The sequence below is a fragment of the Xyrauchen texanus genome, chromosome 26 (genome assembly GCF_025860055.1).
Source record: "Xyrauchen texanus isolate HMW12.3.18 chromosome 26, RBS_HiC_50CHRs, whole genome shotgun sequence".
NCBI lineage: Eukaryota > Metazoa > Chordata > Actinopteri > Cypriniformes > Catostomidae > Xyrauchen > Xyrauchen texanus.
Genome location: NC_068301.1, coordinates 2,359,426 through 2,381,471, shown reverse-complemented (window position 1 = coordinate 2,381,471; position 22,046 = coordinate 2,359,426). Strand labels below are relative to the sequence as shown.

General features: G+C 34.8%; 1 protein-coding gene across 2 annotated transcripts; it reads right to left on the bottom strand.

Moving 5' to 3' along the window:
- Nucleotides 1-358: 358 nt before the first annotated feature.
- Nucleotides 359-22,006, bottom strand: zdhhc3b (zinc finger DHHC-type palmitoyltransferase 3b). 2 transcript variants are annotated; one of them, XM_052093488.1, is made up of 7 exons: nt 17,951-18,436; nt 13,400-13,747; nt 11,319-11,443; nt 11,139-11,235; nt 9,581-9,662; nt 2,316-2,446; nt 359-1,413 (listed from the first exon to the last, which is right to left on the bottom strand). In XM_052093488.1, exons 2-7 carry the CDS (start codon nt 13,706-13,708, stop codon nt 1,255-1,257), a joined length of 903 nt encoding a protein of 300 aa, XP_051949448.1. In that variant the 5' UTR covers nt 13,709-13,747; nt 17,951-18,436; the 3' UTR covers nt 359-1,254. The 2 variants fall into 2 exon arrangements, with proteins under 2 accessions (XP_051949448.1, XP_051949447.1); XM_052093487.1 differs by lacking the exon at nt 17,951-18,436 and adding an exon at nt 21,803-22,006 and having other exon boundaries at nt 362-1,413.
- Nucleotides 22,007-22,046: the final 40 nt, after the last annotated feature.

The window sequence follows — 22,046 nt, the reverse complement described above, 5'->3', positions numbered from 1 at the left end:
TATGTATGCATGCATGTATGTGTATATGTATGTATGCATGTATGTATGTGTATATGTATGTATGTATGCATGCATGTATGTATGTGTATATGTATGCATGCATGTATGTGTATATGTATGTATGCATGCATGTATGTGTATATGTATGTATGCATGTATGTATGTGTATATGTATGTATGCATGTATGTATGTATGTATGCATGCATATATGTATGTATGCATGCATGTGTATATGTATGTATGTATGTATGCATGCATGAATGTGTATATGTATGTATGCATGTATGTATGTGTATATGTATGTATGTATGTATGCATGTATGTATGCATGCATGTATGTATGTGTATATGTATGCATGCATGTGTATATGTATGTATGCATGCATGTATGTGTATATGTATGTATGCATGTATGTATGCATGCATGTGTATATGTATGTATGCATGTATGTATGTATGCATGCATGTATTGTGTATATGTATGTATGCATGTATGTGTATATGTATGTATGCATGTATGTATGTATGCATGTATTGTGTATATGTATGCATGCATGTATGTATGCATGCATGCATGCATGTATGTATGCATGCATGCATGTATGTATGCATGCAAGCATGAATGTATGTATGTATGTATGCATGCATGCATGCATGTTATGTATGTATGTATGTATGTGTGCATGTATGAATGTAGACATGCATGTATGTATGCATGTATGTAGACATGCATGTATGTATGCGTGTATGCATGTGTGTATGTATGCGTGCATGTATGTGTGTATGTATGTATGTATGCATGTATGTATGTGTGCATGTATGTATGTATGCATGTATGTATGTATGTATGTGTGCATGTATGTGTGCATGTATGTATGTATGCATGTATGGATGTGTGCATGTATGTATGTATGTATGCATGTATGTATGTATGTATGCATGTATGTATGTGTGCATGTATATGTGCATGTATGTATGTATGTATGCATGTATGTATATATGTATGTATGTATGCATGTATGTATGCATGTATGTATGCATGTATGTATATTATAGGTATGCATTAAGTGTACTTAAACTGAAGTACACAAGGGTGAGTAACAAATGACAGAATTTACAGTTTTGGGTAATTCTTTAAATCAAAACATCAAACAAGTTGAAGCATCAAGAGTGACAGTTAAAAAAAAGGTTTTGTGATGTCATGTGTTGTGAGCTGGTCATCAAGTGTCATGGATCAGGACAGATCGCTGGTCTCACACCACATACTGATAGAGATTAGCTTTCCCGTGATCCGGCGTTGAGAACGGACTCAACCACGCTAGAGAGAAAGGGTGACCGAACACAACCCTCATGTTCATCCACTTTGATTTCTTTGCCCATCTCCTCTCTTCTTTCTTCAGCTGCTCGATTCCCTGTCAACACACAGACAGATGCAAACTCACAGAGAACAAGCGTTTACAGTGTGCATGCTGTTCAGCTTTGTCAAGAGGTCATGCAAAGGTCAATTCATACCGAGAATGGTGCAACACAACAATGCAAATCGCAAGAGTGCAACACAAATAGTTCAGTCCATGGGAAAAGTCTGCGTTGTATAATGCATACTGTATAGACCGTCAATCCGTGCATCTGAACACGTGACTCATTGTGCATGACACCGCGGAGACTCACAGCATGTGGAGACTCATGCTACTCTCCACGATCCACACACAACTCACCACACGCCCCATTGAGAGAACCACTAATCACCACCACGAGGAGGTTACCCCATGTGACTCTACCCTCCCTAGCAACCGCGCCAATTTGTTTGCTTAGGAGACCTGACTGGAGTCACTCAGCACACCCTGGATTCGAACATGTGACTAGTCAGAGTCGTGAGTTTGAATCCAGGTCGTGCTGAGTGACTCCAGCCAGGTCTCCTTAGCAACCAAATTGGCCCGGTTGCTAGAGAGGGTAGAGTCACATGGGGTAACCTCCTCGTGGTGGTGATTAGTGGTTCTCTCAATGGGGCGTGTGGTGAGTTGTGTGTGGATCGTGGAGAGTAGCATGAGCCTCCACATGCTGTGAGTCTCCGCGGTGTCATGCACGTGATCAGATGCGTCGATTGACGTCTCAGAGACTTGTGCCTAAAACTTGGCATTCCAAAATTGGGGAGAAAAGGAGATTTAAAAAAAAAAAGGCAAAAAATGTAATTTCCATCACAGAAATCTATTAAACACAAAACAGAATTTGAGATGTGCTGGAAATGACACAAAAATGACAAAACCGTATTCATGCAAAGGCCTCGGAGGTGAAGGGTCGGGAGAGGGTCACTTACGGTCTCATCGTTACAGATAGAGTGAACCTGTGTTCCAAACATCACAGAGGTGAAGATGAGGAAGAGCAGACCCTCAAAACACAGGAAGATGAGGAGGAGGACTGTCGCCGGAGGAGAGAAGCTACTGCACTCTGACCACACCACAGAAGAAGAGAATGAGACTTCCTCTCTGTATCTTACAATCGTAACTCACAGTCGTGATTTAATATTACATCTTTACAGTAAAGCACTCATAACAGAAGCTCAGCAAGCACACGAGTACACAAAACATTTTTACTTCATTAAAATGAACTGAAGCAACACAACTAGAACATTTTGCCACAACTTGATTTCTTTGTGTTCTATCCATTAAAATGTGTCAAACTGAAGGTTACTCAATACAGTTGCGACTACATGAATACGTTTTTGTAGCATTGAGGAAACTGAGCAGGGGATTTACATTTCCCAGCATGCTTTGCATGGGACTGGGTGAACAAATGTTGAAATTAAGTATTATTCTATACATTTCTATACATTTTTGGGGTAGGATGAGATTAAGAGGGGATCTGCTAATGTTTAATGTTCTGATTTACTTTTAAGTGATATGAAAATCAAGAGCTGCTTTTCTCTATAAGCTATAAAGATTAATAATTTAATAGTGCTGTCGGTCGATTAATCGCGAGTAATCACAAATTGTATAGTTAATCGCGATTAATCACATTTTTGTAGTTATTCGCGATTAATCCCATGTACTTTTTTCTAAATAGTTGGTCACAATTAATCAAATTTGTTTTGTAGTTAATCGCTATTAATATGTTTTTTATAGTTAGTCACAATTAATCGAATTTTTTTGTAGTTAATCTCGATCAATATGTTTTTTTATAGTTAGTCACAATTAATCGCATTTTTTTGTAGTTAATCGCTATTAATGTTTTTTATAGTTAGTCACAATTAATCACATTTTTTTTGTAGTTAATCGCTATCAATATTGTTTTTATAGTTAGTCACAATTAATCTCATTTTTTGTAGTTAATCGCGATCAATATGTTTTTTATATTCGGGCACAATTAATCGATTTATTTTGTAGTTAATCGCGATCAATATGTGTTTTATAGTTAGTCACAATTAATCGCATTTTTTGTAGTTAATCGCGATTAATATGTTTTTTTATAGCCAGGCACAATTAATCGCATTTTTTGTAGTTAATCGCGATTAATATGTTTTTTATAGTTAGTCACAATTAATCGCATTTTTTTGTAGTTAATCGCTATTAATATGTTTTTATAGTTAGTCACAATTAATCGCATTTTTTTGTAGTTAATCGCTATTAATATGTTTTTTATAGTTAGTCACAATTAATCGCATTTGTTTTTGTAGTTAATCGTTATTAATATGTTTTTTATAGTTAGTCACAATTAATCGCATTTGTTTTTGTAGTTAATCGCTATTAATATGTTTTTTATAGTTAGTCACAATTAATCACATTTTTTGTAGTTAATCGCGATTAATATGTTTTTTAATAGATAGTCACAATTAATTGCATTTTTTTTGTAGTTAATCGCTATTAATATGTTTTTATAGTTATTCACAATTAATCGCATTTGTTTTGTAGTTAATCGCTATTAATATGTTTTTTAATAGCTAGTCACAATTAATCGCATTTGTTTTGTAGTTAATCGCTATTAATATGTTTTTTATAGTTAGTCACAATTAATCACATTTTTTGTAGTTAATCGCGATTAATATGTTTTTTATAGTTAGTCACAATTAATCACATTTTTTTGTAGTTAATCGCGATTAATATGTTTTTTAATAGTTAGTCACAATTGCATTTTTTTGTAGTTAATCGCTATTAATATGTTTTTTATAGTTAGTCACAATTAATCACATTTTTTGTAGTTAATCGCGATTAATATGTTTTTATAGTTAGTCACAATTAATCACATTTCTTTGTAGTTAATCGCGATTAATATGTTTTTTATAGTTAGTCACAATTAAACGCATTTTTTTGTAGTTAATCGCTATTAATATGTTTTTTTATAGTTAGTCACAATTAATCGCATTTTTTGTAGTTAATCGCTATTAATATGTTTTTTATAGTTAGTCACAATTAATCGAATTTTTTTGTAGTTAATCTCGATCAATATGTTTTTTTATAGTTAGTCACAATTAATCGCATTTTTTTGTAGTTAATCGCTATTAATGTTTTTTTATAGTTAGTCACAATTAATCGCATTTTTTTTGTAGTTAATCGCTATCAATATTGTTTTTATAGTTAGTCACAATTAATCGCATTTTTTGTAGTTAATCGCGATCAATATGTTTTTTATATTCGGGCACAATTAATCGATTTTTTTTGTAGTTAATCGCGATTAATATGTGTTTTATAGTTAGTCACAATTAATCGCGATTAATATGGTTTTTTATAGCCAGGCACAATTAATCGCATTTTTTGTAGTTAATCGCGATTAATATGTTTTTTTATAGTTAGTCACAATTAATTGCATTTTTTTGTAGTTAATCGCTATTAATATGTTTTTTATAGTTAGTCACAATTAATCGCATTTGTTTTTGTAGTTAATCGCTATTAATATGTTTTTTATAGTTAGTCACAATTAATCAAATTTTTTGTAGTTAATCGCGATTAATATGTTTTTTAATAGTTAGTCACAATTAATTGCATTTTTTTTGTAGTTAATCGCTATTAATATGTTTTTATAGTTAGTCACAATTAATTGCATTTGTTTTGTAGTTAATCGCTATTAATATGTTTTTTTAATAGCTAGTCACAATTAATCGCATTTGTTTTGTAGTTAATCGCTATTAATATGTTTTTTATAGTTAGTCACAATTAATCACATTTTTTGTAGTTAATCGCGATTAATATGCTTTTTATAGTTAGTCGCAATTAATCGCATTTTTTTGTAGTTAATCGCGATTAATATGTTTTTTAATAGTTAGTCACAATTAATTGCATTTTTTTGTAGTTAATCGCTATTAATATGTTTTTTATAGTTAGTCACAATTAATCACATTTTTTGTAGTTAATCGCGATTAATATGTTTTTATAGTTAGTCACAATTAATCACATTTCTTTGTAGTTAATCGCGATTAATATGTTTTTTATAGTTAGTCACAATTAAACGCATTTTTTTGTAGTTAATCGCTATTAATATGTTTTTTATAGTTAGTCACAATTAAACACATTTTTTTGTAGTTAATCGCTATCAATATTGTTTTTATAGTTAGTCACAATTAATCTCATTTTTTGTAGTTAATCGCTATTAATATGTTTTTTATAGTTAGTCACAATTAATCGCATTTGTTTTTGTAGTTAATCATTATTAATATGTTTTTTATAGTTAGTCACAATTAATCGCATTTGTTTTTGTAGTTAATCACTATTAATATGTTTTTTATAGTTAGTCACAATTAATCACATTTTTTGTAGTTAATCGCGATTAATATGTTTTTTAATAGTTAGTCACAATTAATTGCATTTTTTTTGTAGTTAATCGCTATTAATATGTTTTTATAGTTAGTCACAATTAATCGCATTTGTTTTGTAGTTAATCGCTATTAATATGTTTTTTTAATAGCTAGTCACAATTAATCGCATTTGTTTTGTAGTTAATCGCTATTAATATGTTTTTTATAGTTAGTCACAATTAATCACATTTTTTGTAGTTAATCGCGATTAATATGGTTTTTTATAGTTAGTCACAATTAATCGCATTTTTTTTGTAGTTAATTGCGATTAATATGTTTTTTAATAGTTAGTCACAATTAATTGCATTTTTTTGTAGTTAATCGCTATTAATATGTTTTTTATAGTTAGTCACAATTAATCACATTTTTTGTAGTTAATCGCGATTAATATGTTTTTATAGTTAGTCACAATTAATCACATTTCTTTGTAGTTAATCGCGATTAATATGTTTTTTTTATAGTTAGTCACAATTAAACGCATTTTTTTGTAGTTAATTGCTATTAATATGTTTTTTTATAGTTAGTCACAATTAATCGCATTTTTTGTAGTTAATCGCTATTAATATGTTTTTTTATAGTTAGTCACAATTAATCACATTTTTTGTAGTTAATCGCGATTAATATGTTTTTTATAGTTAGTCACAATTAAACGCATTTTTTTGTAGTTAATCGCTATTAATATGTTTTTTTATAGTTAGTCACAATTAATCACATTTTTTGTAGTTAATCGCTATTAATATGTTTTTTATAGTTAGTCACAATTAATCACATTTTTTGTAGTTAATCGCGATTAATATGTTTTTTAATAGTTAGTCACAATTAATTGCATTTTTTTTGTAGTTAATCGCTATTAATATGTTTTTATAGTTAGTCACAATTAATCGCATTTGTTTTGTAGTTAATCGCTATTAATATGTTTTTTTAATAGCTAGTCACAATTAATCGCATTTGTTTTGTAGTTAATCGCGATTAATATGTTTTTTATAGTTAGTCACAATTAATCGCATTTTTTGTAGTTAATCGCGATTAATATGTTTTTTAATAGTTAGTCACAATTAATTGCATTTTTTTGTAGTTAATCGCTATTAATATGTTTTTTATAGTTAGTCACAATTAATCACATTTTTTGTAGTTAATCGCGATTAATATGTTTTTATAGTTAGTCACAATTAATCACATTTCTTTGTAGTTAATCGTGATTAATATGTTTTTTATAGTTAGTCACAATTAAACGCATTTTTTTGTAGTTAATCGCTATTAATATTTTTTTTATAGTTAGTCACAATTAATCGCATTTTTTGTAGTTAATCGCTATTAATATGTTTTTTAATAGTTAGTCACAATTAATCGCATTTTTTGTAGTTAATCGCTATTAATATGTTTTTTATAGTTAGTCACAATTAATCACATTTTTTGTAGTTAATCGCTATTAATATGTTTTTTATAGTTAGTCACAATTAATCACATTTTTTGTAGTTAATCGCTATTAATGTGTTTTTTATAGCTAGTCACAATTAATCGCATTTTTTGTAGTTAATCGCGATTAATATGTTTTTTAATAGTTAGTCACAATTAATCACATTTCTTTGTAGTTAATCGCGATTAATATGTTTTTTTATAGTTAGTCACAATTAATCGCATTTTTTTGTAGTTAATCGCTATTAATGTTTTTTATAGTTAGTCACAATTAATCGCATTTTTTTGTAGTTAATCGCGATTAATATGTTTTTTAATAGTTAGTCACAATTAATCACATTTCTTTGTAGTTAATCGCGATTAATATGTTTTTTTTATAGTTAGTCACAATTAATCACATTTTTTTGTAGTTAATCGCTATTAATGTTTTTTATAGTTAGTCACAATTAATCGCATTTGTTTGTAGTTAATCGCTATTAATATGTTTTTTTAATAGTCACAATTAATCACATTTTTTGTAGTTAATCGCGATTAATATGTTTTTAATAGTCACAATTAATCAATTTTTTTTGTAGTTAATCGCTATTAATATATTTTTTATAGCTAGTCACAATTAATCACATTTTTTTGTAGTTAATCGCTATTAATATGTTTTTTAATAGTTAGTCACAACTAATCGCATTTTTTTGTAGCTAATCATGATTAATCACATATTTCTTTATAGTTAATCTCGATTTATCACATTTTTTGTAGTTAATCATGATTAATCATATATTTTTTTTACCGTTGGTCACGATTAATTGCATATCTTTTGTAGTTAATCATGAGTAATCGCATATATTTTTATAGTTAATCTCAATTAATCAAATGTTTTGTAGTTAATCACGATTAATCACATATCGTTTTTAATTTTGAAAATGCTGAAATTTGACAGCATACTAATTTTCCTGTCAAAATGCATTTATTTCCATCTTAGGATAGAAAACAAAACAATATGTAACTATATAATGCTTTATTAACATTCTCCAAACAAAGCATTCAACTATATAATGTCGCCTATTCCAGTAACATTTGGGAGTTTGACTTATTGAATTCATCCCATAGGTTGAGTATTCCTTCATATTTTCATTAATTTCATATTTCTATATTCACACCTTCACATTTAAACTATTCATCTCATAACATTATTAATGCATGTGCAACTGCGGTGTAAAAGCATTTATTCCTGCTGTGTGAAGATACACCTAATTACCACTTCAGATGCAGCTTCTGTGCCACTCGCCGTGCTTCAGTGGTAATTAAAATGCGGCTTACACAGGCTGAAAAATTCATTTCTATCACAAGTCCAATCTGGGCTTGTTTTGTATGTCAAATAATAGCGCTAGGAGATCCTTTCTCCATCTTATTATCACCGTTACAAAGGTTGCGCCCTCCCAACAGTTTATGCTGTATTAACGGTAAATGTGTTTAATCGCATGTGATTATCATGTTAATTCCGACAGCTCTATTAATAAAATAAAGTTGGACTAACATACGTAACATTAGTAAATTAATCTTGACTAATCCATGGCTGAATGAAACGAAATTAAATTGCTTGTAAAAACTATTGATTTAACAATGTGGACAGCTAGATGTTGCACATTAAATTGATTGCTCGCTTCGTTGAGCAAATGCCGCGCTAACCGTAACATAGCTACTAAACTACACTCTGTAGTGCTTTAAACCAGGATGCATTTAGCATGCTAACATTTACTTCCACTAGTTAATGCATACATTTTTTTCTCCCCAATTTGTAACGCCCAATTCCCAATGCGCTCCAAGTCCTCGTGGTGGCGTAGTGACTCACCTCAATCCGGGTGGCGGAGGACGAATCTCAGTTGCCTCCGCATCTGAGACCGTCAATCCGCGCATCTTATCACATGGCTTGTTGAGCGCGTTACCGTGGAGACGTAGCGCGCGTGGAGGCCTCACGCTATTCTCCGCGGCATCCACGCACAACTCACCACACGCCCCACCGAGAGCGAGAACCACATTATAGCGACCACGAGGAGGTTACCCCATGTGACTCCACCCTCCCTAGCAACCGGGCCAATTTGGTTGCTAAGGAGACCTGGCTGGAGTCACTCACCACACCCTGGATTCAAACTCACGAATCCAGGTGTGATAGTCAGCGTCAATACTCACTACTCGAGTTACACTGACGCATCTTATTTTGTCGGGTTTACCTAATTCAACTATGTTCTTTCTACACAAAGTGTTTGTGTTGAGATTACATTGTAATTTTAATATAAGAAAACTCATTTTATACACGTGGAACCACTGAAAGAGCCATTTTTTTGGAGTGTTACTGTTAGAAACAGAATACAGGGAGAAATACTCACTTCCCCAGTCTTCTTCAAAACAGAAGATAAAATGGAAAGCCACCATGACGAGCGCATGGAGAGAAATAAGAGCAATGTACATCTGTAAAAGACACACAAACACCATCTGTGAACATCTCAAACCGTGAAAAGAGCCTATTTGAGATTAATCATATTAACCACAAGAACTGCGGTTCATTATTTTAATCTATTGACAGCTTTAATGACGTGTAGGGGTGGGTATTGACACTGATTCAGATTCACAAGCTCTCGTTTCGATATTGATATATATATGGGTATATTTTAGTTATAATGTCACTTTTGCTTACATAGCTGTTAACTATACAGGAGACCTTCTAATGTGGTACAGTATGAAAATCTGAGGCCATGGTTCTCAGCAGGAAACCGATGGAGTGCGTAATCCGGGTTGGGAAGGAGGTATTGCCCCAAGTGAAGGAGTTCAAGTACCTCGGGGTCTTGTTCACGAGTGAGGGGACAATGGAGCGGGAGGTTGGTCTGGAGAATCGGGGCAGCATTGCACTCGCTCTATCGCACCGTTGTCACAAAAAGAGAGCGGAGAAGGAAAGCAAACTCTCGATCTACCGGTCAATTTTGTTCCTACCCTCACCTATGGTCATGAAGGTTGGGTCATGACCGAAAGAACTAGGTCGCGAGTACAAGCGGCCGAAATGGGCTTCCACAGAAGGGTGGCGGGCTTCTCCCTTAGAGATAGGGTGAGGAGCTCAGTCATCCGTGAGGAGCTTGGAGTAGAGCCGCTGCTCCTTTGTGTCGAAAGGAGTCAGTTGAGGTGGTTTGGGCATCTGGTAAGGATGCCCCCTGGCCGCCTCCCTAGTGAGGTGTTTCAGGCACGTCCAGCTGGGAGGAGGCCTCGGGGAAGACCCAGGATTAGGTGGACAGATTACATCTCCACACTGGCCTGGGAACGCCTCGGGGTCCCCCAGTCAGAGCTGGTTAATGTGGCTCGGGATAGGGAAGTTTGGGGGCCCCCTGCTGGAGCTGCTGCCCCCGCGATCCGACTTCGGATAAGCGGTTGAAGATGGATGAAAATATTAATCTTACGAATAATATTCTATTCGTTTTTCATCATTTTGGTTACATTTTAGCTGTTAAAAATGAACTCATTGAGACCTCTTTAATCTGCGCACATCTGCAGGCGTTCTTCTCTTAAAGAGACAGTACGTGTTTTTAGCACTTCTTCAACAAATCAATGTAAATACTTGGCACAAATGATGTTATTAAATTAATAAATATGATAATATACTGCATATATTATATTTTGTTGCATTTTTATTGTTTAATAACATCATTTCTGCCATTTACAAGTATTTACATTGATTTGTTGAAGAAGTGCTAAAAACACGTACTGTCTCTTTAAGAGAAGAGCGCCTGCAGATGTGCGCAGATTAAAGAGGTCTCAATGCGCATACAGTAAAAGATCGATCTTGGGATTAAGGGATCGATATCGAGACCGTTCAAAGGAAGATTGCGATGCATTTGAACATTTTTATTTGTACCCACCCCTAATGACGTGTTTGTGTGTAGTTGTGATGAAACTTACAGTGAAAAGCACAAAGTATTTCTGGTTGTTTTCCCCCACACAGTTGTTCACCCAGGGACAGTGATGATCCATCTTCCTGATACAGCGTTTGCACACACTACACACAGCAAACACACACACAGTTACTGTACCTTTAAGACCGCTCTATGTAAATAAGCTCTATGTGTGCACTTTTGTTACCTGCAGTGATGTGCTCTATCAGGTTTGATGCTGCAGCACTTGGGACATTTATACACCACCTGTCCCGGCTTCAGCTGTAAACTCTCGATAAACTCTTTAGTGGCGTTTCCCTTTGGAACAGCACCCTGATGAGAAAAACATCACTATCTGATGTACAGTTTCATTTCCAACCAGACACAATGAGGTTAAGAATCAAGTTGTTGCATTTTTATACATTTCGACTCGTCCCTCATTTTCTTTAAAAAAAGCAAAAATCTGTGTTCCAGTGAGACACTTACAATGGAAGTCAATGGGTGCAATAAACGTTAAAATACTTACCGTTTCAAAAGTATAGCCACAAGACAAACAATGTGTTACTAAACTAGCTCATTTTACATCCGTTGCCATGACGATAAACCTGTAATCCTGGTAAGCGATTTTATCACACTCTCTATTTATGTAGTAGAGATAATCACGTTAACACGTGTATTGTTTACGTTTTATAGCTATACTTTTGAAATAATGTGTATTTTACTATTTATTGATTGGCCCCATTCACTTCCATTGTAAGTGTCTATTTAGACATTATTTACCTGTACATTTCTCAGTTGCATAATCTATTTGCATATGCAAATAAGCACATTTATGTTAATGTCACTATAGTAAAAGCCTACAGTCCTATACAGTCAAACATGAATAAATTATGAGAATGTGTCATGTACTGGGGCAGATCAAGTGGGGGAAAGGACAATTACATGACTTGAAAATCGTGTTATGACAATAATAGCCAGTAGGTGGCAGCAGAGACTGTGTGCACTGACTTCCTGTTGCAACTTAAATTGAGATTAGATAATCACAAGGTATGCATTGGAATATAGACATTTAAAACTTATTTGTCAAAGTTTAACATTTGTTTTTAAATCGTTTTATGTCACATTATGTTTACAGTAAAACCTGACCATGGCGTTACAAAGAGAAGACATAGAATAAGCATTGTGTGTGCAAGTGTGTGTGTGTGTGTGCAAGTGTGTGTGTGTGTATCTCACCCATTAATTTCCTATGGTCTGTCAATTTTGACCATGAACAGCAAAGGTGATGCCATTTAAAAACAAATATACATGTATATATATGTGTCTATATTATTTACTTTTTTTAGGATTTTCTCCCAATTTGGAACGGCCAATTACCAATGCGCTTCTTAAGTCATCGTGGTGGCGTAGTGACTCGCCTCAATCCGGGTGTGGCGGAGGACGAATCTCAGTTGCCTCCGCGTCTGAGACCGTCAATCCACGCATCTTATCACGTGGCTTGTTGAGCGCGTTACCGTGGAGACGTAGCGCGTGTGGAGGCTTCACGCTATTCTCCGTGGAATCAATACACAACTCACCACACGCCCCACCGAGAGCGAACCATATTATAGTGACCACGAGGAGGTTACCCCATGTGACTCTACCCTCCCTAGCAACCGGGCCAATTTGGTTGCTTAGGAGACCTGGCTGGAGTCACTCAGCACAACCTGGATTCGAACTAGCGACTCCAGGGGTGGTAGCCAGCGTCTTTACCACTAAGCTACCCAGGCCCCCGAAATCGGTCAAAAATTAACGAACAGTCCAAGAAGGTTAAAGCCCAAGGTATACTTCCATTTTGACGTGAACGCTCACAGTGTCAGCGTAAAGTTGAGCACGACCCTGTCAATGCATACTCCATATAACTGTGCGCATAATCAGGCGGTTGGCGCATGCACGCTACGACTACTAGGAGACACTGGACTATTTATAATCTTTATATTCCTTGAGTGTCGAGATATAGCGATGCAGATATCTCCAGACCTCCTCACACATGTGCTCTTGACTTGCACACTTGTTTAGCGGCGATTAGATCTTCTTCTAGCATTCCATCCTGACAGAAACAGCTCAAATGTGAGTGTTGCCACCTTGTGGACACATTGATTAGTGCAAATAACTCCAGGGGCATGCACGAGATTGAGGAGGTCTGGAGATCCCTGTAATTGTATAACTCGAGCTCAAAGACAAGCGGGTAGGAAAATCGTTGCGTCATGTCTGGTTAGCGCCCTCTATCACATGTGTTATTGTGTTACTCACCGGATCAGTACACATGGCTCTGAAGTGAGATGCGAGGGCGAGGAAGGCCAGTCCGTTAAACACAGCACCGTTAATGAGGCTATACACCACATTCTTCGACGGCAGCAGCATTACAAACACGACCACAAACTCAGCGTAAAGCACCAGCAGCCACGTGATCACGCCGCACACAATGCCGCAGCCGTCACGGATGAACCACATCTCGTCTGCCGCATGAGCTCGTGGAGGGGGCTGGGCACAGTGCTCCGGGCGCAGATAACCGGCCTGCCGCTCGATGTCCCGGCTGCGGTTAGCTGGGGAACTCTTCATCCTGACGGCCAGAACACAGCAGCCTCATCCTCCTCCTGACTGTAAGATAAATGAGAAAACGTATTGATTTGTACACTTCAATAAACACTTAGAGCTCATATTTCCTGTCCTCGGATTTCATTGAATTAAAACTTATTTTTTATTTCAGATTATATTCTCTTAAAGATGTTTACATGCTCAACACAGCTACTGGAACATTCCTGTACAAATGCAATCAGCATAATCCAAATAAACTTTTATTCCTCTAGTATTTCCTGCATCAAATATTACCCAGAATTACCTGTTTGAACATAAGCACATATAAACGAATCATCCGTTACAATTGACCACATTTCCATGCCAAATTATCATTAAAGTAATGCTCATTCTGATGACTGTGATACAGTATTCGGTGATGTCAAACATTTTATAAATTAAAAATTCAATAAAAATTGCAACATTTAAATTGTAAAAATAACTGTATTTAAGTGTCATGAAAATAATCTCCCAACACAAAAAAATTATATATTATTTAAATTGTAATGCAATTGTATGTTTGTCATAACAACAATATCCAATCGCCAAAAAAGGATATTTTATTTCAATTGTAATTAAATTGTATGTTTGTGTTGTGACCATCTTTTGAAGCAAAAATTGTATACATTATTTAAATTGTAATTAAATTGTATACTGTAAGTGTTTGTGTCATCACAATAATCTCTCAATGCATTTTTTTAGATATACAATTAAATTGCAGTTTAAATAATAAGTGCTTAAGTGATGCGACAATCTCAATGCAAAAATTCTAAATATTATTCAAATTGTAATTTAATTGTATAATTTGTGTCGTGACAATAATCTCACAATGAAATGTTTTTATATATTATAAAAAAAAATATTTATTTGTATTAGTGTTTGTGTTTTGAGAATAATCTCCCAACACAAAAACATTTTATATATTATGTAAATTGTAATTTATCTGTATAAGTGCTTAAATGTCATGACAATAATCTCTAAATTAAATTCTTTATATATTATTTAAATTGTAATTTAATTGTATAAGTGTTTGTGTCATGACAATAATCTCCCATCGCCAAAAAAAAAAAAAAAAGAATATATATATATTATTATTACAATTCTAACTTTATTTTTTATTTATTTATTTATTTTTTTTTTATTTTTTTTTTTACCAGGATAGTCCCATTGAGATAAAAATCTCTTCTTCCAGGGAGTCCTGGCCAAAATGGCAGCACAAAAAGTTTCACATATACAATACAAACAAAAAATCGTACATAGAATGTAACCCAGCACTCATAAAATGGCAACAAAAGTTACTTTACAAAACATGCACACGTTTCCTTTAAATTGGTCAATAAGAGATTTTTAAAACCGTTTAAAGAGGGGAGAGTTTGTATCATTATTATACTCTGCAGCTCATTCCATAACCAGGGGGCATAGGAAGAAAAGGCAGTTTTACCAAGCTCTGAATGTACTCTAGGAACCTTTAAAAGCAGTTTTGCACTAGATCTAGTGCTATAATTACAAATACAATAAGATAATAGACGACAGATATAAATTGGTAATTTGCCTAACAATGCCTTAGCAATAAACATCAACATGTGTATTTTTCTCCTTTGAAACAAAGAAGTCCAACCCACCAATTCATATAAAGTACAATGATGAGTGCGTGAGGAGGCACTCGTCACAAAGCGTAAGGCAGCATGGTAAACACAATCCAATCTTTTTAGCGACGATGAACCTGCATGCATATAAATCACATCACCGTAATCCAATACTGATAGGAAACAGCTTTGAATAATTCTCTTTCTTGCTTCAAAAGGAAAACATTTCTTTAAACGAAAGAGGAAACCCAGTTTTGGTCTAAGCTTTTTCAAGAGATTTTCAATATGTACATTAAAACCTAATTTTTCATCCAACCATATGCCTAAGTATTTATAACAATTTACTCTTTCTATATAGTCCCCTGTAAACTTAAAATCGAGCGATCTGTGTTGATGGAACAACGGGTGAAAAGCATATAATTAGTTTTTTTCGTGTTTAAAACCAGTTTCAAACTTGACAATGACAGTTGCAAAGACCGAAAAGAATCTTGCAGAAGCTCTATGGCTTGATTCAGAGAGTGTGCTACTGTATAAATGATTGTGTCATCAGCATATAGATGAATTCTAGCTGGAGTTATCCCATAACCTAGGTCATTGATATAAATAGAAAATAAAATTGGTGCTAAAACAGAGCCCTGTGGGACACCTTTTTTAATTGTTTGTTCTGCTGAAGTAAAATTTTCAACTGAGACACACTGAGTTCTTTCTGATAAGTAGTTTTTAAACCAATTTAGAGCTGTTTCACTAAAACCCACACAACTAAGTCTCTGCAACAAAAGTTTATGATCTACAGAATCAAATGCTTTGGAGAGATCTACAAATAAGGCTGCACAATGCTGTTTACTATCCAAACATTCAATAATATCATTTGTAACCAGCATGGCTGCTGTTATAGTACTGTGACCTGATCTAAAGCCTGATTGGAATTCATTCAAAATTTTATTTTCAGTTAAAAACTGTTTTACTTGATCATTTACAAAAGATTCAAATACTTTTGCCATCACCGACAACCTTGAAATTGGACGATAGTTATTCATCTCTGATGGATCACCACCTTTAACAAAGGTAGAATCATAGCTGATTTCCATGCACGGGGAATAACATTAGAATTTAAACTTAAATTTAAAATAGAAGTGATGGGCTCTGTTATAAGATCTGCAGAAATTTTAAAAAAATAAGGCTCTATTTTATCAGACCCCGCTGATTTTTTGCAATCCAAGTTTGATAAGGCTTTATAAACTTGTGTAGCTAAAATAGGAGTAAGAGTGAACTGCTGGGAATGACATGAAACGTTTTCCACATTGCCTTCTATGTTATGTTCCTTTAAATTACCAAAATCTGATATTAAATCAGCAGAGATAAAATGGCTATTAAAGGCTTTTACAATATTTTCTTTGTCCTGGATTACACTCTCATTTAATTTCAAACAATCCGGCAGACTGGTGGAGGTTTTTTTTTACCACAAACAGATTTAGTCAACTTCCAGAAATTAGTCGGATTGTTCAAATTTTCATTCATCATTTTTATGTAATAATTACATTTAGATTTTTTTTACCAATTTTGTACAATTATTTCTTATTGTCCTATAATTTACCCAGTCCATATTATTATTTGTTTTCTTTGCTTTAGCCCATGCCTCATCTCTTTTTTTATAAGTAAAGATATTGACTCATTAAACCAGGGATTATCTCTACTTCTTACTCTAAACCTTTTAAAAGGTGCATGTTTGTCACATATAGTCAAAAAGTACATTTAAAATACTCCCATGCTATATCGACATCGGGTATCTGTGAAACAACATATAAATCACTGTTATAAATATCTTGCAAAAAGGCTTGATCGTTAAAATGTTTAAATTGTCGTTTCAAAATAAAACGTGGTTTACTCTTTGGAATCCTGCAATTTCTTACACATACTATTGGACAGTGATCACTAACATCATTACAAAAAACTCCAACTGCAGAGAATCTATGAGGAGCATTAGTTAAAATAACATCAAGTAGTGTAGATTTAACCAGATCTTTATGATTTAATCGGGTGGGTAAATTTATCAATTGATCCAAACAAAGAGAGTCACAAATACTCTTGAATGGATCAGACTTTTGTGATAACCAATCCCAGTTTAAATCACCGAGTAAAATCAGCTCTGATTCAGTCCAGTTATGAAGAAGGTCCGTAAGTGAAGTAATAGCTTCACTTGAAGCCAAAGGGGACGATAACATCCAACAACGATGATATCTGGACCATTTAAAAAAGTAATTTAATTGCCAAAAGTTCAAAACAGTTTGGTTTGCTAATGGATAGTATACAAGTGCAGTTTAGCTTAGACTTAATATACACTGCAACTCCACCACCTTTTTTTGTGCGGTCCGATCTAAAAACATCATATCCCTCGATATAGATCATGGTGTTGGGAATTGACTTATTTAACCATGTCTCCGATAGAACAATAATGTCAGAATTCGTTGAATCAGCCCATATTCTTATTAAGTCTATTTTGTTTACCAGACTGCGTACATTAAGGTGAAAAAAACGCAAACCATTACTAGACTTGAACTCAGCAGGAGTTTGAAGCTGCGCAAGTTCTGGGCCTGGATTAGGATGGATGTTGCCCGATATTAAGAGCAGAAGAAAAACCAACCAGCTTCTCCGTGCTGAGCCGGCTGTCGAGCTGTCCCTACAGATGGACGTCGCATAGGGAGACAGCTTTCCATTTCCACGGGCCCACAGACATCGCAGACCTCTCGGTTCATCCCTCAGAATAAAAGACGCCCGTCCAACAAGGTACTTTTCAAACACCCAAGGCCTCATGATAGGATCTCCACCGACCGGCTCCAGGGAAGTCACAGCACTCGGAATAATCCACAAAAGTGACACAGGTGTATTTCTCTCCTCATTAGCATTAGCATTAAGCATGCCGTCCATAGGAATCCACAGTATCAAACAGCCAAGCAGGTAAACGAGTGTAGATGCCCTCATTTTGGCAATGGATTAGTGATCAATTTGAAAATGCAGATAGAAATCCAACGTAGGTCTTAAAAACAGTCCTAAAAAACTAACGCTTTAAAAAGAAAAACAGGAATCGACAACACAAACACACATGCTACATACAGGCAGCCATTTTGGATTTGCTCCACTCCTTAATGCTGGCGATTTATTTTATAAGTATTTAAATGTCGTGACAATCTCGCAATCAAATTTTTTTATATATTATGTAAATTGTAATTTATCTGTATAAGTGCATAAATATCATGACAATAATCTCTAAATTAAATTCTTTATATATTTTTTAAATTGTAATTTAATTATATGTGCTTAAGTGTCGTCAGAATAAACTCTCAATGCAATTTTTTTATATTATTTAAATTGTAATTTAATTGCATAATGGCTTAAGTGTCATGACAATAATCTCCCATCACAAAAAAATAATAATTATATATATATATATATATATATATATATATATATATATATATATATATATATATATATATATATATATATATAATTATTACAATTGTAACTTTATTTTATAAGTATTTAAATGTCGTGACAATCTCTCCATCCAATTTTTTTATATATTATTTAAATTGTAATTTAATTGTATAATGGTTTAAGTTTAATGACAATAATATCCCATCGCAAAAAAAAAAATTATATATATTATTATTACAATTGTAACTTTATTGTATAAGTATTTAAGTGTCGTGACAATCTCTCAATACAATTTTTTTAATATATTACTTAAATTGTAATTTAATTGAATAATGGCTTAAGTGTCATGACAATAATCTCCCATCGCAAAAAAAAAAATATATATATTTTTTCTATTTTTTTATTACAATAGTAATTTAATTGTATACGTATTTAAGTGTTGTGACAATAATCTCAAATAAAAATACTTTTTTATTGTAAATTTGTTTATTATTAAATATTTTTTATTGGCCTTTCTAAGTGTAAAATAGAATTTATTATTTGTTTATTTTGATTTTGTGGTGAAATATTGTTCAATAAATGAAATAAAAGTTAAATAAAGGTCTTACTGTCTGGATGAAAAAATAATCCCATATTTTATCAGCTTCCGATACAATACCCTACTGTTACTACAGATGGCGCTGAGGATGACCGCCTCGGTGTGGAGCTCTCCAATTATTTGTTTTCCTGTTTAGTCATTTTTTTTTACCAGGGACGAACTGTTAAACATTCGGCAGCTCATACCAGACAAACTTTTCCCATTTTTTGTCTATTCGGATGTTTTGCTGGACAGTTTGCGAGTATTCGTCTAACGAATCTTGGCAATTTTAACAGAGCCAACCTCACCTGTGAACTGCCAAAATAAAGACAGCACATTACATGCCGCACTAGAGACAGAAATATACTGGATCACTGCTACACAACAATAAAGGATGCATATCACTCTGTCTCTAGAGCAGCTTTGGGACTCTCTGATCTCTGGTTCATCTTCTGACCTACAGGCATAATCTAAAATCAGCTAAACCTGGAGTAAAGACTAAAAACATCAACATCTCCTGTGACCCCACTCATCCCCCTCCTGCTATTCAACCTGCACTTAAGATCTGTGAAGATGATGTGTGCCTGGTCTTCCAGAAAAAAAAGACAAAGAAAGCACAGGGCCCAGATGGTGTTTCACCCACATGTCTAAAATCATGTGCTGACCAGCTGGCCCCCATCTTCACACAGACCTTCAATAGATCACTGGAGCAGTGTGAAGTTCCCTGCTGCTTCAAACGCTCCATCATCATCCCTGTCCCTAAGAAACCCAAAATCACAGGACTTAATGACCCTTCGCTCTTACGTTGTGGATGCCAATGGTAAAGTAACTGTGTCCTCGTTAGGGCAATTTCTTTCATCGGTGTAACCTGGCAGCTTCCACAGCACAGGGGTTGAATACTTATGCAAGCAAGGTATCAAGTCAAATTCCTTGTATGTGTGTGAGCATACAAAGCTCATTCTGATTCTACTGAGAGCAATCCTTATAATTAAAACAATAATATTGTCCAATTCCTGGTTGCTGATTTTGAATGATTCTCAAGAACGAACATTACAAATGTCCACCAGTACAGTAGAGTACAGATGAACCCAAACAACCCCAAATATTCTGGATGGTGATGTTATTGTAATACAGAGTGATCAGAGTCCAGTGCTGATATGTGCTTCATTAACACACGTGACAACACTGATATCAGCTTTACTGTATATGAACTCTGAAGTTAGCAGCAGATAAAACTCTATGAAAGCGAATAAAAGGGTAAAAGTGAAACACATCTGTCCAGTTTGACAGAAAAATGAGCTTTCATCCGACATCTCAAATTCACTGAACGCACCTTGAGTCAAGTTTCAGCATGTATAACACATTAAACAGCAGTTTCACACACACACACACACACACAATCAGACACTCACACACACACACAGACACAATCAGACACTCACACACACACACACACACACACACACAATCAGACACTCACACACACAAACACACTTGCACACACAATCAGACACACACACACACACACACAAACAGACACTCACACACAAACAGACACAATCAGACACTCACAAACAGACACAATCAGACACTCACACACACACACAATCAGAAAGACACACACAGACACAATCAGACACTCACAAACACACAATCAGACACTCACACACACACACACAATCAGACACTCTCACAATCAGACACTCACACACACACACAATCAGACAGACACACACAGACACAATCAGACACTCACAAACACACAATCAGACACTCACACACACACACACACAATCAGACACTCACACAATCAGACAGACACACACAGACACAATCAGACACTCACAAACACACAATCAGACACTCACACACACACACACACAATCAGACACTCTCACACACACAATCAGACACTCACACACACACGCACAATCAGAAACTCTCACACGCACAATCAGAAACTCTCACACACACACACACAATCAGACACTCACTCACTCTCACACACACACATACACACACACAATCAGACACTCACACACAGACACAATCAGACACTCACACACACACAATCAGACAGACACTCACACAATCAGACACTCACACACACACACACACACACACACAATCAGACACACACACACACACACACACAATCAGACACTCTCACACACACAATCAGACACTCTCACACACACAATCAGACACACACACACGCACAATCAGAAACTCTCACACACACACAATCAGACACTCTCACACACACAATCAGACACTCTCACACACACACACGCACAATCAGAAACTCTCACACACACAATCAGACACTCTCACTCACACACACAGAGACACAGACACTCTCTCTCACACACACACACAATAAACACATTGAACATTTTACACCACACACACTGTACGCAACACAAATATACGTGCTGTACATTTTAAGTGTATTGCTTTATCTCTATCTCTCTCTCTCACCGTTTTGTGTGTCTCCTCCAGCAGCACGCGCGTCTTTAGTGTGTTTTAAATAATTAATTATCTCTCGCTCACACACGGACGAATCGGTGAGGTGATGACGAGATGAACCGATGTATTTATGAGCAGATTTATTACGTTTTTGTGGACATTTTTTCTCCAGTTTCAGCAGGTGAAGAGCGAAAACCAGGAAGTTTCGGAACAGTGACGTCACATACCCGGTCCTCATTTCCGCCGCCCCCGAATA

Excerpts from the sequence above, each read along its gene's own strand:
- zdhhc3b (XM_052093487.1), bottom strand. The coding sequence starts at position 13,708 with ATGAAGAGTTCCCCAGCTAACCGCAGCCGGGACATCGAGCGGCAGGCC. Across the intron at positions 11,236-11,318 it reads GATAGAGCACATCACTGCAG|TGTGTGCAAACGCTGTATCA; the intron begins GTAACAAAAGTG and ends TGCTGTGTGTAG. Across the intron at positions 9,663-11,138 it reads AATACTTTGTGCTTTTCACT|ATGTACATTGCTCTTATTTC; the intron begins GTAAGTTTCATC and ends TGTCTTTTACAG.